We start from the raw sequence: 15,621 nt of genomic DNA on the forward strand, positions 1-15,621 counted from the left end.
TTAAGTTTATCCACTTAATCACTTTTAGTGCAGTGTTTACTGCAGTGAGGCCAATCCAACAAAAGTCTCCAGCCATTGCCACATTATACATCTGAAATCGTCAGCAGTTCAAGAACAACATAATAAACGGTTGGCAGTCCATAGACATCAGTATTCAATATAGTTAAAAAGCTTCAGACAATGGTTACTAGGAACCAACTTATTCAGGGTAATGTAATTACTGTTTTTGCTTTTGGTGTGGAGTTTGGCTTTTCTTATGGTCACATAGATTCTTTGAATGGTGGCCTCAGTATTTAAGGAGGGTTTTCGCAGGCTGGATTGTATTTAGACTTTGTTTCATGCAAAGAAGCAGGAGCTAGGCTTATGACAAATGTCACGTCCTACTATAAAAACTTCATTTGAGAACAGATGTACTGTACCACTGTTGAGAATTGGAAGGCAGAGGCAACTCCAGGTACTCAGGAAGGAAGGAAGGAAATAATCACTTTTTAGACAGGTACCAATTTTTCCTGTCCTCATTCTTACAGGCCTTCCTCAGCTTCCTTTGTTTACCCAATTTCATGCCAGTGTAATTAATGTTCCAGGAGACCAGATCTGCCACCCAGGTATACTGAAACTTTAAGAGAGAATTCTCTTGTGGTTTGGTAAACTGGGCAACCATTTGGGTTAAGTAATGCCGTCTGTCCCTTATTTAGTATTTAGATGCCAGCCTGAGGTGCAGAAACCTTGAAGGAAATAATCACAGAGGTTGGTCAGAGGGTTTTGTTTTGGTGCTTTCTTTCTCTGCCACAGTTTCACTACATAACCATGGAAAAGGGATTTCATCTTTTTAAGCTTTTCCATGGGCTGCTGTTTAGGTGCAGGATTTTAGTGACCACCTAATTTTCAGTCAACTTCTGCACCAGTATAACAAATTATACTTTCTTATGTATATAGTGTTGACATAGTTGATGATGGAACCCTGTACACCATGCGGCTTTGTCAAAGTTGAGTTGTGAGAGTCTCAGAATGACTCCTTTGTAGAAGTAATGCTATAATAAAACATGCTGTGACATTGATTTTATTTTTTTTTTAGTCAAATATTTTCCATTTTGTTGACTGCAATAATTGCTTTGTGTAAACGTAATGGCTTTGCCCAAAGTATGTACTACATAAATAGCATTAAGAGCATTAGCTTAGCTTTTGTGGGACTTACAAGAAGGTCTTACCTTCCCTGACCCCACCCCTTTTCTTTTGGTACATATAACTAAAGGCCTTCAATGAAGAGTGCCCAGTGACTTGCATGTCAAAAATGTAAAATACACACAGTTATTGCAAGGCCACATTTCCAATTTCTGGGCGAGTGTTTTGAGTTTTCAGTGATTTCAACAGAAGCCAGTGTACTTCCTATGAGGCCATCTATCCTGGCATCTAATTGATTTCGTGTAACAAGTATGCAAGCCAAGAAACATTAAAGAACAAAGATGCTAAGCATGGTATTTAAAACCCCTTTCCAAGCCTTTTGTGGAAGTGGTTTCTTGCTGTTTACTCCCTCAGTCCACATTTATTTGTTTTATTGATCGGAAAGAAACCAGCATAGCAGAGTAATATAATGAATGATAAATTGAGAACAAATTATGTTGACTGAGTTTAACAGTTAGTAAGAAGTACAAAGCTAGATGTTGTTTAAACAGTGCACACTTAAAAACTGTACTCTTAAAATGGTGGATTTGTGTTGAGATGTTATCAGCTGATCATTACCTTTTTCTTGGGCTCAAGTTTCTGCCAGTTTCACTTTCTCAGGTCTGATTTACTTATTCTCGTTTTTCCTTACTTCATATCCTTGACCTTGTACACATAGTTGACATCGTAATTTCTGTTTGAACTCTTTAGCCAGTAATGTAGGTACAGTTCCTTACCTGTGGAAGATCTGATGTTGATCTGATCTGTAAGATCTGATCTGCTGTTGAAGGGAGCTGCCAGGCTCCCAGGACGAACTCGCTGTAGGTAAGGGCTTTTCCACATCCTGAATGAGTAAGCAAAATGACTTCACTGAATGAAAATAGTGTTACCAGCTCCACTTCTGGTTTTTGAAAGCTGGAAATGTGAAAGATACTGTGGCAACATAAATGTGACTTCATCTTACGAATGCATTATGTTATGTAGTCATAAACAGTTCCTCCTTCTGCACTTGCTTCTGCACCTGACCTCTTTTCGTCTTGGAAACATTCACTACAGTGACAATTTTGTTTTCTGTCACTTGATTAGGATTTTTGGCATACTACTGTGGTCTAGCTGGTGTTACCCTGTTGTTCTCTTCTCCTCTTCTCTCTAGTTTTGCTTTCCCAAGCTACGCCATTTTACGTATTTTTGACACTTCATTTGCTTTTTTTTGTCAAGGCTGGAATAGAATTCTAACCTTGCATTCTGGTTTTGCTAATAAGATAGCTAGCACTCTTGCACTTTTTGTAAGAAATGTTATATAGCAATAGCTTGAGGGACACTGAATAGCTTCAGGAAGACTAAATTCATTAGTGTGTTTTGGGTGGAGAAGTTACTATTTTTTCTAAGCTTAGGAAAATTTTATTTTCTTCAGAACACACAATATGACTTATAATTTTAATAAATGTTATCTTAAACTTTGTAATTTAAAACATTAACAGTGGCTCTTAACTTGCATGTTACTTCTCTTTGGGTTTCAACTTCATGTTGCATTCATTGCAGACACAAAATAAATTAAGGAAACTTGTGCTCCGAGTACTTGTAATCTGTTAGCAGAAACTGGAAAACTGCTTGTATAGTCCACAAAAAGAATTCCCCCTCTGTAGCTGAAATTTCAGTGTAAGCATTTTGCATTTGAATGTGGACATACTCTGTAGACAGAATGCTCATGGCCAAACTTTTTACTGTTGAAATGGCATTGAGGAATGATTTGGCTGTTAATCCTTAGGATTAATAGTAGTGCTTCTGCCTCTGTGGCACCATCATGTTGTCAAGTCAGCTGGTTTTGCAGTATTGACCAAAATGTGTTTTGAAAAGAAGATGGTTTTATTTACTCTAATTTATTCCTAGACCATATTTGTCTAAAAATGTCACAGGGCAGCAAGGGTCATTTTTTTGTTATCACAGTGTGTGTCAGAGTCCAATACTCTCTAACCAGGTTATTTTAGATATTCTGTGCATGGCATATGTAATGTGTAATATCAAGTTTACATATTTCAAGATAGCTGTTGTTACACAGGATTTCTGATTCAGCAGAGTGATACAAAATACATCGACATCACAATACAAATTGAAGTTACTCTTAGCAAAATGTAGCAATTGCAATATACAGTTCAGTCACAATACCAATGTGACTCCCATTACTGGTCTCTACAATACGCAATACACTCCCCGTCGTGATTCTGAGCATCCCCAATTACCTTGAAGGAATATGTAAGTTGAAGCTAGCTCAAGCCTGGTCCTCTCTTCAAAATTCTTCTATTGATTGTCTAGTTTTTATACTCTATCTTGGGCTGGGCCATGTATTCACTCTCTCATATGCTGGTCTGACTGACTCAGGGACATGTTCACACTCTTTTAATGAACTGGGGAGAAACATTTATTCCGTCAGTTGATCCATTGAACTGTTTATAGTTGTATATCTAAAACTAAGGTCCTCTTTGTGTTGAGTCAGTTTGCTTGCAACAGCCATGATAAGTCCCACCCTGCATTATTCTCTGATGGGCACATCACTTTTGCCCATCTGAGCCACCTTCCATTGTAGGGGTTTATTGGTCCGTCACAAGCAGTAGCACTTACGCAAAGCAATGGTATGTCCATTACTTTTTGCAAGTTGCAGGTATTTCTGTAGCTGGGTGTTAAGTGTAACACTTTGCAGCAGAGGATGTGTCTGGTGGGTTTTGCTGCAATTACATGTTCTGGAAAGATTCTGATGGGTTTATCCTAATTGGAGTTTAGAGGAGATTCTGAATTTCAAGCAATCATCACAAAAGATGTAAAGCTGCTCTGCAATAAATGATGAATACTGTATGTTGACTTGGTTACTGACATGTTTACTGTGTGGACACAGTGATTCAGTTTTAAGGTTTTACCAAAAAGCTAAAAAGGAAGACAAATAATTCAAGACTAGCTACCTGAGGATCATTTTGTGACAATGAAATTGTTTTAATAAGAATTGCGATTGTATTGGGATACCCTTTTTTCTGTTGTGTATGCTCTAGGAAAAGATGTTAAGGTTGCTAAGAGGTGATGGAGTTGTTTAGAAAGGTGTTAAATAAGACCGATTCCCATTTGTGTTTTCTAGGTTATTTGAAGACCCCATTTAAGTTATTTTTTTAGAGTGTCAGAAGTTTTGAGCAGTATAAATATGTCTTGACTTCAAAAAAATCAAGAAAACCCCTTTCTCCTTTGATTTCTACAATAGAAAACACAGAGGCTGTAAGATGGTGGCTGCAGCACTGTGACCAGAGTGAACAATCAGCTATGCCAACCACAGCCAAAAAGCTTGAGCGGTTCTTGTGTGAGTGTTCTGGTCCATGATCCACCCAAAAAGAGAGGAATCTTGTAACTTGTGTTCATTGGAAGAGGCTGTGATACCTGCAGATATCAAAGGATGAAGCCAAACAACAATAAAGGCCTAAGAAATGTTACAAAAAATGTTTGCACCGATTATTTTACAACTGTCAAAGCCAGTATTTCTCCATACAAAGCAAGTGAAATAGTCCCTGTGTAGCCTAATCCAGTCAGCCTTCCTGTGTGGAGTAGGTTGGGCTAGGTGACCTCCAGAGGTCCCTTCCAACCTAAGTTATTCTGTGAATCAAAGATTCTTTGATTGACTTGGTGCACCAGCCTTGCTGAGGTCTGGTATGAATGGACGTTTGTCTTGGGGGGAATGTTGCTTAAAATGATGGGTCTCTCTGACTTGCTTCCCCTCAGATCAGAAATGAAAGCTGATTTAAATGTTGTTGTTCCCTATTTTTCCCCATTATTTCCCACCCTCTTAGGGCAGTAGGTCACCTGAAGGAAGAGTGCTTTTTCTTTCTTTGACATCAGTAAATCTTAGCTTTTAGTTTTTTCCCATCTAGCAAATATGTTTCCAGTCAGTGCTCTGTCCAGCAGTAAGCTTGCTATTTTAAAATAAATGTTACAAGTAACAAAATGCACTGTACCAGAAGCACTGAGAGCTTCTAAGTTACATGGTTGTTAAGATTTCAAGATGACAATGTTACGTCAATTTGAACAAACACCGAACAAAAAAACCTCAGAGAACATAAAGATGAAAGCGGAGTTTAAAGGAACTTTTACCAAAGTATGACACTAGTGTGTCTAGATCTGTGAACATACATTTTATGATTAGCACTGGTTCTTTTTCTGTGGGTGGTAATTGGCATATCAGCGTCATGAAGTAAAATTCTCTTATTGTGCTAGTTTCCTAGAGTGTATTGTGTTTTCAGAGAACAGCTTTGTGCAGCTAAGTAGTGACTCTGGAATCACAGGGCCTTTCCTTGGGGATTCATGACGAGCAGAGACAAAGTTCATCACAAGATGTTTATCACAGTCACCTATTTCTCAGAAAGACATCATGTCAAGGTTATTACTACTTTTATAACCTTTTCATGTATTTACTTTTTAAAAATTTGTGTGTGAAGTATCTCTCTTCTATCTTCCTCACTGTTCCAATCCCCCTGCTCCATTGGTTTCTTCACAGTACTTCATTTGGTAGGAGGTTTTCTGTAGGACTACCATTATGTTACGAGTCCAGAAAGTTCCTTCTGAAAGGAGCCAACAGAATTCTAAAGTCTTAAACTTTAAAGAGTTCAAAAAAAAAAAAAAAAACACCACAAAACCAAAACGTTTTTAAGGAAATTTAGTGTTATAGCAACTGAGAATGAAGTCCATTAATGACAGGCCAGAATGCACAGCTATGCACAGTGATGGTTTTAATATGCTTTAGCTTCTCTGCTTGCTGTGTGCCAGTATTGATCAGTCAGGTTAAATCATGTTCCTTCTTCAGATCAAATCACCAAGTTTATTTGGATGATTACGCGGTCTGAAGTCATATGAGATCCACTTCAGAAACAGTCAGTTGTCAGTGATGTTTGGACAGGTAAATTCTCCTTTTTCTCAGAATGCGGCAAAAGTTTTTGAGTTGTGGTGTATTCCAAGCTGCGGTACTTCAGCTAAGACGACAAACACACACACATGCCCTGCTTAACAAATCTCTCTGTCCAAACCCGCCTTTGGCTGCTTTTAATGAATTTCCTTCTGTCCAAATTTAAAATTGAAGTGGAGTTTAGCAACCTGAATGAATTCATATGGGTTCTGTTGTCCTTTAGTAACTGAAAAAAAATTGCTTCCTCTCCTAATACCAACAGTGTTTAAAATAAGAAAAAGTGACCTCCTGCAAGTTCCTATGCTGTTAACCAAGTATGCAAGGGCAATGTGTTATTTTTGGTTGAGAAGCATGCAAAGTAAACATGCCTTATATTGTGGCAAAGAGAATAGAATCCTTTGAAGGATGTGTGTTCATTTTGAAGGCATCCAATGAGAACTGAAACACACAATCATATACCTGCGCTATTTTAAAGTTCTTTTTTGATATTTAGAACACTTTACCCTTTTGCATTCATAAAGAGCTACAGTGTCCAAAATGCTAGTATATTATGATTTCTGGGTGCAGCAATGCAATTTTTCAAACATTCCCACCTTAACTGGAAAGAACCAGAATTTGCTTGGGACTTTTTTTAGATCTGACATTTGGATGTTGGATTATTGACTTAAGTTTTCATGTTGAAGCTGGAAGCTATCAGAGTGGCAGCTTATAGCACCATCTGCTTTATACTGGGTACTCCATTGCAAGTCTTCTTTGCAAAACCAGAAACATTGTGGGTAGTGTTAATAAGTTTCTGGATTTCCATCAGGTTCAATGTGGTCTTAAAAGATCAGAACTATCATACAGTAGGAGAGTTTTAATTTTATCAGAAATGCCAAAGGAACCTTGCTCAGCGGCTCTAAATTGTGATTATCTAATTGAACACCACTGAACTGAAAATACTATTACTCAAACTATGATAATGTCTTTGCATTTTTGTGGTTTCATTGAATAGAGGGGTTGATATAAGCTGATGCTTATTTTTGTCACTGTGTTGAATTGAAAGTGAAGTGGATTTTGAATTCAGAACACTGTGCTCCCAATATGGTTGTGGATCCTAGAAATGTGAGTAGTTCCTCAATACAGTGCTTTACAACTAGCTGCCAGAATAATATGTGCCTTTCTAATCTGAGAAAACACTGGCTTTGGAGATTCTTAACTGTGTTGTTTACCTTCATGCATAGCTATTTAATGGGACTGTGGTGAAGATGATTCTGTGTTCAGTAGAGGTCCAGAATGCTGCATTCTGAGAAGACAGGAGAATGTCTTAGACAAGAGCATCCTTGTTCTGTCCTACAGTTAAGGCTCTTTGTGCTGCTCAGTCTTCCCAGTATCTCAGTGTTCTGCAGGACTTAAACTTTCAGTTCTTTGATCTTATAATCTGTGTAAGACTGGAGCTGCACGCCTTTGGGCTTTGGACAATTAACTGATATGATGCATCTGGGATTTTGTCTCAGTGCCTGGCCAGTACCTCAAGATCTCATCCAAATTGAAGATTCCTTTTAATTTCTGCCCCCTTCAGGGCTTCAGATAGCGACAGTGTTACGATGAAGGGTCAAGTCTGAAACTTTGGCAAAATTTTTTGCTAGCTAAAGCACTTTCTTTTGTTTGAATCTCCTCTTATTTAAAAACAACCCCCCTAAATACAAATACCAGGATGGTGTTCTTTAGCTTTTGCCCGCCAGAACAATACAGCAGCAGTGGTGAGTGAGAAAATGGAAACGTTTGATTGTGAAAGGCTGAAAAGACCCACCGAAAAGTGTGAATGTAGTCTTAGCATTTTTTGTTTAGTACGATCCTGCTTTTTTTTTTTCCTAAGGAGTTAATGTCTCGAGTAATACAACTTGTTAGACAGTGTATTTTAGGACTGTGTGTTACATTTGGTATGCGGTGATCCTGACTGAGACAGCATGTTGGCAGTTGCAATCCAGTAAGACATTTCAGCACTCGCTGAGCATGGTGAAGACTGGCAAATCATTGATTACAAAAAGAGAACGGTCAAAAGTTGCGTACTCTGGCATATGTATATTGCTGTACTGAAATATTTAATCTTTCATCACAGCTTTCTGCAAGTAAGTGATGCCTGTACTCTTCAATAGATGTTTAGCATTTGGAAACTCCTTTGGAAACACAAGCTGTTTCTTTTAGCCAGTGGAAAAATTGAATTTCTGTTGGACTTCCATGACTCAAGATAGACATATATCAATAGATTTCAATCAGTAGTATGTTAATATAATAGCTACCGTTAGTATGAATGTTTTATACATACAATACAGAAAATAAATCCTTTCTGTTTGTGAAAGGAAAAAAGTCATTAAAATAGATCTTACAGTGAAATCATTTTGGTGTTGACAAAACTACTGAAATGCTATTTATTTACTACAGTCTGCTAGTTACTAGATGCAGTATGGCAGTAATACTGCACTTAGCACATATGATGCTTACATGTACTTGAATATGTGTGGAAAAAATCCTCGGTGGAATACTGTGTAAGATACCATATAATTGTTGTTTATGTGTGACTTAATGGAGGGCCAGTGGTTTTGGCATACTAAATATATATGGTCCAGAACCAATACGTTGTTTCAATGTAGCTGATAAAAGACACTGGATATATGTTGTTCTGCAGATTTCACTTAGCTCCATCTGCCATGGGGTTTAACACTGAAAATGCTAATACGTTTATTTGTTCCAAACAATTATCACAGAGTGCAGTTTGCCATTTCTTAGGCGTGTTATGGGTATCTGCTAAATCTGAAACTTTTGTTAGATAGCTGCCTATTTTTTTGTGGCCTTTTTTTACCTGTTAGCTTAAATTGGGGAATGTGTGTGGTACTATGGGAAAGAATGAAATGAACCATTCTTGGCTAGCTAATAATTTTGTAGTCTTGCTAAATGGCAATATCAAATGAACGCACAACTTTATTTGTTTCTCTGCATATTAATACAAGGTGTATTTTCTGTTTCCAGACAACTAACTCATTACAAAGTTAAAATTTCTAGATAGTTTAGTTTAGTAAGAACTTACAGTGCTAACTGATAGATCTGTGTTTCTGAATAATGGAACAGGTATTTTCTTATTCTTGCAAACTGTGTTTTGAAAGATGGGAAAGAGAGGCATCATTTTCACTTGGAATGTTAACAGATTAGGTGTTTCTAGCCATCAGTGGTCGTTACCATAGAAATGTACTCATGGGTTTGCTATTGCCGAAATGGACTCAACTCAAAAGGCATCTTCAGTTTTTTAAACTGCATTGTAAAAATTTGTTTTGCAGTGACTGAAGTGACTGCTTAATACAGCAATTACCTGAATTCAGTGATACCGAGCATGCTGTTTTTTTCAGTTCACAATAACACTAGAATTATTTTTCTTAATGCCTTTATGGAATATGTTCATAAACATATCTTCATTTGATTTCATTACATAGATGGGTTTGTATTTCTCTTTGAGTCTTCTGTTGCTTTGCTTTAATTTCAAAGACATGGAAGTACACCAACCTTAGAAGCATACCCTGCAAGGTGCTCCGAGTGTTCAATTTTATTATCTGTAATGACAAGTTACTTTGTTTTTCAGGGTATGTTTGTCGTGTAACCAAATATTGGCCTCCTGAATTGAGGGGGAAAAGGAAAAAAAACAAAAACAAAAAAAAAGAAAACCAAACAAAACCCCCCCAAACAACTCCAAAAAACAACCAAAACCCCACAGGAAAAGCGTGATCTTCACAGTTTATACTGGATTCTTTGTAGTATGGAATCCTGCAGGTAGTCCTGTTTTTACCTGCCATTGCCAGTATTTTGTTGTGGTTAATGATTTATTTATTTATTCTCTTGAGGACTTAATAGCCGGGATTACAGAAGCTTATCTAAAGTGGTTTCAGCTTCTATTTAATGCACAGTAACTTTCTGATTTCTAGTATAACTGGAAAGGGAGATTTAAAAGGGTGAAGTTACTATGTTTTAAGGACTTGGAAAGCAAATAACAAAACTCCAGATTCATTATTAACAGAATAAAAGTAAATTCTATGATTTTAAAACCAGTTTCACAGTTTTTGTAAGTTAACAGTTGGAAGCATGATGTTACTATCATCTCAGGTTTCCTGACAGAATTATTTTTCTTCATGTTTCTGATTCATTGAAGTGATTTCTCTCACTGTGAGTTGTAGGAACTGACCTGCTTAGTATAGGGCTAATGAAGCCATGGTCGTGTTTATTTTAGTTTGATGTTTTTCCGATGATTTCTGGATTCCTGGAGTTTGACATTCGTCTTTTCTGTTCCACAAATTTGGTTGGATTTTGTCGTGTTTAAAGATTGGCGTCTTGTTCTGGAGGGCTCCCAGGGAATGTAGCTTCCTCTGTAGCTTCTTCTGCTGTCATGTGGTTGAACTCCCAGAGACAGCTCGCTTTTTAAGCTAATTTGAACAAGTGAAGTAGAGCATTGCTGTCACATGAAGATACATCTACAGCTTTATGCGTATTGCTATACTATCATATTTATTCCTACTGGTAGCTACTTTATCTGGTGAAGTGTTGTCCAGTATTATTACATGATGTTAGTTGATATACTTTTAGAGTATTAGTGCAAGTGAATTTTTATGTTTTATGAACTCTATATTAATTCCTGTTTCCAAGTAAGAAGAAAGAAGGCAAGTGCTGGAAATAAATGTTAAGTCAATTTGGGATTACTGTTAGTAATGGTGCTTCTCACTTTCCCTCCAGGTTGTTTGCATCCGTTCTACATGGAATGCTCTGTCACCAAAGCTGAGTTGTGATACAAGACCCTTCATTTTAAAAGCACTGAATGAATTGTTTGCGCTGGTTCCCTCACTAGCAGTGAATACAAATGAATATGAGGTATGTATTCGTAGACTAAGGCGAGTTTCTTCTTTTGGTCTATCTTGGTATATGAGTTTTAAATGTGCCTGCTTGTTTTTTGATATCTCTAAATTGCACCCACTGACTAATTCAAGTTAATCATAATGCACATTTCTGTAGAGTTTCACAATTTCAGATTGCATTAGTGAATCCTAGGAGATAGGTGAGAAATTCCAGTGCAAGGTGAATCAGAGGTTCCCCCCTCCCAGAATGTGAGGACATGTGAATGCATCTACAGTTCAGACCTGCACCCTTTCCACCCTTTTCGTAGCTCAGTGCATGTTAATGTGGCAGCAGTTTGTTTCAGGTAACAGCCTTTATTTCAACTGCTCATTTGATTAAAGAAAATCTGAATGCGTGTTTTGTCTGCTTTTATAGAAATTCAAAGCTCAAGTTATCAGCTTCCTTTGGAACAACACACAAAACAAGGTAGGTGACACAACTGAAGATGAATTCCTGGTGTCAGTGATTGGATATTAAGTTTTATACCTTGCTGTCAAGACAAGGTTATCAGTGCAGCAATCTCATTTTCTAATACAGTTTTCTTCTTGTCATTGACTGCTTAACACTGTTTTTGAAGCAATGTACTGCACATGAAAGGTGGTAACAGAAGGGCCTAAGATCTGCTGCTTGCAAGGAGAATCATAACACAAACTAGTTTGACTCCCCTTGTAGACTTCAGCCTTGACACGGTGAAGCATCCTTGGCAAAGCTGCAGCTGTGACAACTCAATTCTTCAGTGGGATATTGTAACACAATGGGAATGTTGGACCAGCACTACCATGGGGCTGGTGGAACCAAAATATTTTAGTTTAAATGTAGCTCAGATATTTCTGCATAAACTACACTCACAGCAATAATGGAGTGTAGCAATCAGAATGTTTGCTATTGAGCCTAGTAATTGGTCTTGCTAGTTTGTATTTTATATATTAAGTAAGCAATTAAGAGTGCACCTCAGGAAAACATTGTTATTTAAAGCGTTTTTCAGCATTCAGTGGTTAATGAATAGGCTTTTCGTATGTGGAGTTTCCAGTAGGTAGCAATACCATATGGTGTGCTTGATTTTCTTTTTTGTCCTGTTAATTTTCTAGGATGCCGTTGTAGCCATTTCAGCCTATAAATCACTCTCATCATTTGGTTCTGAAGAACATACAATTCATCATCTTCCTGAACAGGTAACAATGTTGTACATTTAACAGTAAGGACATCTCACACTTCATCTGACATGGCTTGTGTCCTCTTGCAAGGGAAGTAAGGCCTGGTGCCATCTCTATCAGACAACCCTGAGAGCCTCTTAGAAGGAATATGAGCTCCTGCTGGTGAAATGGGATGATATTATGTATGATCAGCATAACTAAGACTTGTGGGAGGGGAAAGGCACAAATGGAGGCTGAGTCAGAAGGTATTTTTTTTTCTTCTTTCCTTAGTTAAATCAGCAGGTTATTTTTTTGGATGCCTATTTTGCGTTTTATACTCTTCTGTTAACGCTTGCAGTTGAGTCTTGACACTAAGCAGCTCTTGTGATTTCTGCATCATCCATTGCAGTCACACACACGCTTAGTGCTTTTGTTCCTGAAATGGGCAGGTCAGTTCAAAAAGTAGGTGCTTCTTTTGGAAATAAGCTGAAAATTTTTCCTGTATTTCTGTTCTGAACTTTTATAGCATACCATTTTTCTTTTTTGTTGATAAAGGCAGCCAGAAAAAAAAATTGAGATACTTACTGGAAGGCTTTTTAAGCATGTAGAGGGCTGTTAAAATCTGAAACTTTGGTCTGATCAGTTGACTCAATCTTACAAAAAGAAACAGTGCAAGGAAATGAACATATAAAGTCAGCTGTGTGATTTATTTTTTTTTTTTACTTTTTAACTTTTTTACTTTTTTTCTCCTCTTGTAAGAGAGAGTAGGCAATAAACAGTTGTCCATTGGTACTTTATGGCGTAGTAAATACTTTTGTAAGCTTTTATTTCCTGCATTATTACAAGATTGGCTCCATTTGTGCGTTGTAACTAGCTATTATGAAAAGGTTGGAATAAGCAGCTTTAAAATTAAAAAACATACCTGCTTCATATAAATCAATAAGAGTTCAGCGTAAACCTTACAAGTGAGAAATGTGTTTTGCATAGAGGAGCACAGGATAGAATGAGGGAAATCTCTAAACACTGCTGCAGTACTAAATCTCTTGCATGCTAGTATGTAGCTCTGTGCTGTTACTTTACACTTATTAGAAAACGATTAAATATGTTTTCATTGAAAGCATTGTAGATGTGTTGTAGTTTTTCAAATTCTGAAAATGAGGATGGAAGAATAATGTAGCAGAAATCGTGGAATCGTTTAGGCTGGAAAAGACCCTTCAGATCATCAAGTCCAACCGCGAACCTAACACTGCCAAGTCCACTTCTAAACCGTGTCCCTAAGTGCCATGTCTACACATCTATTAAATAACTCCAGGGATGGTCACTAAATCACTTTCCTGGGCAGCCTGTTCCAATGCTTGACAACTCTTTCAGTGAAGAATTTTTTCCTAATATCCAATCTAAACCTCCCCTGGCACAACTTGTGACTGTTTCTTGTTGTACTACCACCCACCTCGCTGCAATCTCCTTTTGGGTAGTTGTAGAGAGTGATAAGGTCTCCCCTCAGCCTTCTTTTCTCCAGGCTAAAAAAACACAATTCCTTCAGCCGCTCCTTGTAAGACTTGTGCTGTAGACCCTTCAGCAACTTTATTGCTCTTCTCTGGATGCACAAATGCTCTGTGTATTTTAAAGTGCCAATATAAAACATTGTTTTACTCTATGATTAAAGAAGAATCAGAGTGAAAATGAAGTTTTAGTAATATTAGTTTAGTCCACAAGTGTCAAGATTAATTTGACTATTACAGATACGGATTTACATACCCATGTGATTTTTATTAACCAGACTTGCTTTTCCTTTGGGTAGAAGGAAAGCTTTTATTCTTTCAGCTTCATATTAGTGAAATGGAATGAAATTAATAAAATGGGGAACTTTTCATATTTAATTGGTATTTTTGACACTTGGAATCATGAAAGGTAATGAGGATTCAGAATTTTTGTGCTGACATTTCCTTTTTTTTAATTTTTCAGGCACGACCAGAAGTTGACCCACAGGAGGAGGCAGACATGAATGAAGATGAAGAGGAGAAGGAGGTGGATCTTTTTGTTCCAGGTTCTTCGTATATCAAGCTTTTATCTCTAACACCAGCTTCTGTTTTAGGAGGTATAATATATTCAGTATTTGAAGTTGCTTGGCAGACTTATGATCACAGTGACTGTACAGACATGTGGCTTTCTTATAACAGACTGTCATGTTAAACCCCATGCAGTGCTACAGGTTTGGGGAAGAGTGGCTGGAAAGCTGCCCGGCAGAAAAGGACCTGGGGGTGTTGGTTGACAGCTGGCTGAATATGAGCCAGCGGTGTGCTCAAGTGGAAGAGGGCCAATAGCATCCTGGCTTGTATTAGAAACAGCGTGGCCAGCAGGACTAGGGAAGTGATCATCCCCGTGTACTGGGCACTGGTGAGGCTGCATCAAGAATGCTATGTTCAGTTTTGGGCCCCTCACTCCAAGAAAGACATTGAGGTGCTGGAGCATGTCCAGAGAAGAGCTATGAAGCTGGTGAGGGGTCTAGAGAACAAGTCTTATGAGGAGTGGCTGAGGGAAGTGGGATTGTTTAGCCTGGAGAAAAGGAGGCTGAAGGGCAACCTTATCACTCTCTATAACTACCTGAAAGGAGGTTATAGAGAAGTGGGTGTTGGTCTCTTCTCCCAAGTAATAGGTGATAGGAGAAGAGGAAACAGCCTCAAGTTGTGCCAAGGGAGGTTTAGATTGGATATTAGGAAAAATTTCTTCACCGTAAGGGTTATCAAAATTGGAACAGGCTGCCCAGGGAAGTGGTGCAATTGCCATCCCTGAGTTATTTAAAAGACAGGTAGAAGTGGCGCTTAGGGACATGTCTGAGACTTGTCTGAAACCTGGTAGTCAGAGAATTAAAAATAATACCATATAACAAACTATAAACTTCAGACAACAGCTATTTATTTATTAGTATTATTCAGAGGTGTATCTCTGCAGGAAGAATGCTAAGAACTTTGCTCCTGTGATGTTAGTTACCTCTTTTCTTTTTTTCATTCAGACTGATTGCAAGCTTTAAAACATTTGCTGCACATCTAAGTGTTCCATTAAATTTATTCAGATTTTCTAGTTTGAGTTACATCTGGCAGCCTAGATCTTTGGGTTGTATGTCTTGCATGAAGAATTGCTTTTGAATGGCTTGTAAGTATTAAGTCCTTGGCATAACTAGCAAGTGCAGTAATACAACAGCAATGAATATTACCTGTGCTAGGATGTCTCTGTCAATATGGAGGGTTACCAAAGCGAGAGCTATCCTCTCTCACAGATTTTCTTCTCTACTGCTGTAGTCACCCTCCAAAAAAAAAAAAGCTCTTGTAAAAGTCTGGAGCAGGTATGTGGCTAGTGTTTTCATGTCAATAAATTTATTTTTGTTGGAAGAGTATATAGTGTTGATGATTCCCGAGAACAAAGATTTATAGTTTCTGTTTGAATCACTGTAGTGAAAATTGCTAACTGAATTCTGAGGGT

The 15,621-nt window shown here is 37.8% G+C and overlaps 1 protein-coding gene across 1 annotated transcript in view; it reads left to right on the forward strand.

Annotated features, from left to right (window-relative positions):
- Positions 1–15,621, forward strand: part of FOCAD (focadhesin) — a 109,232-nt gene that overhangs the window by 44,711 nt on the left and 48,900 nt on the right. Inside the window, exons 15-18 of the mRNA XM_009891507.1 lie at positions 10,850–10,984; positions 11,384–11,434; positions 12,097–12,180; positions 14,107–14,239. Coding sequence (XP_009889809.1) covers positions 10,850–10,984; positions 11,384–11,434; positions 12,097–12,180; positions 14,107–14,239 — 403 coding nt within the window. The remainder of the gene's footprint in view (positions 1–10,849; positions 10,985–11,383; positions 11,435–12,096; positions 12,181–14,106; positions 14,240–15,621) is intronic.

This window comes from Charadrius vociferus, unplaced genomic scaffold (assembly GCF_000708025.1).
Source record: "Charadrius vociferus isolate BGI_N301 unplaced genomic scaffold, ASM70802v2 scaffold198, whole genome shotgun sequence".
In the NCBI taxonomy this organism is placed as follows: domain Eukaryota; kingdom Metazoa; phylum Chordata; class Aves; order Charadriiformes; family Charadriidae; genus Charadrius; species Charadrius vociferus.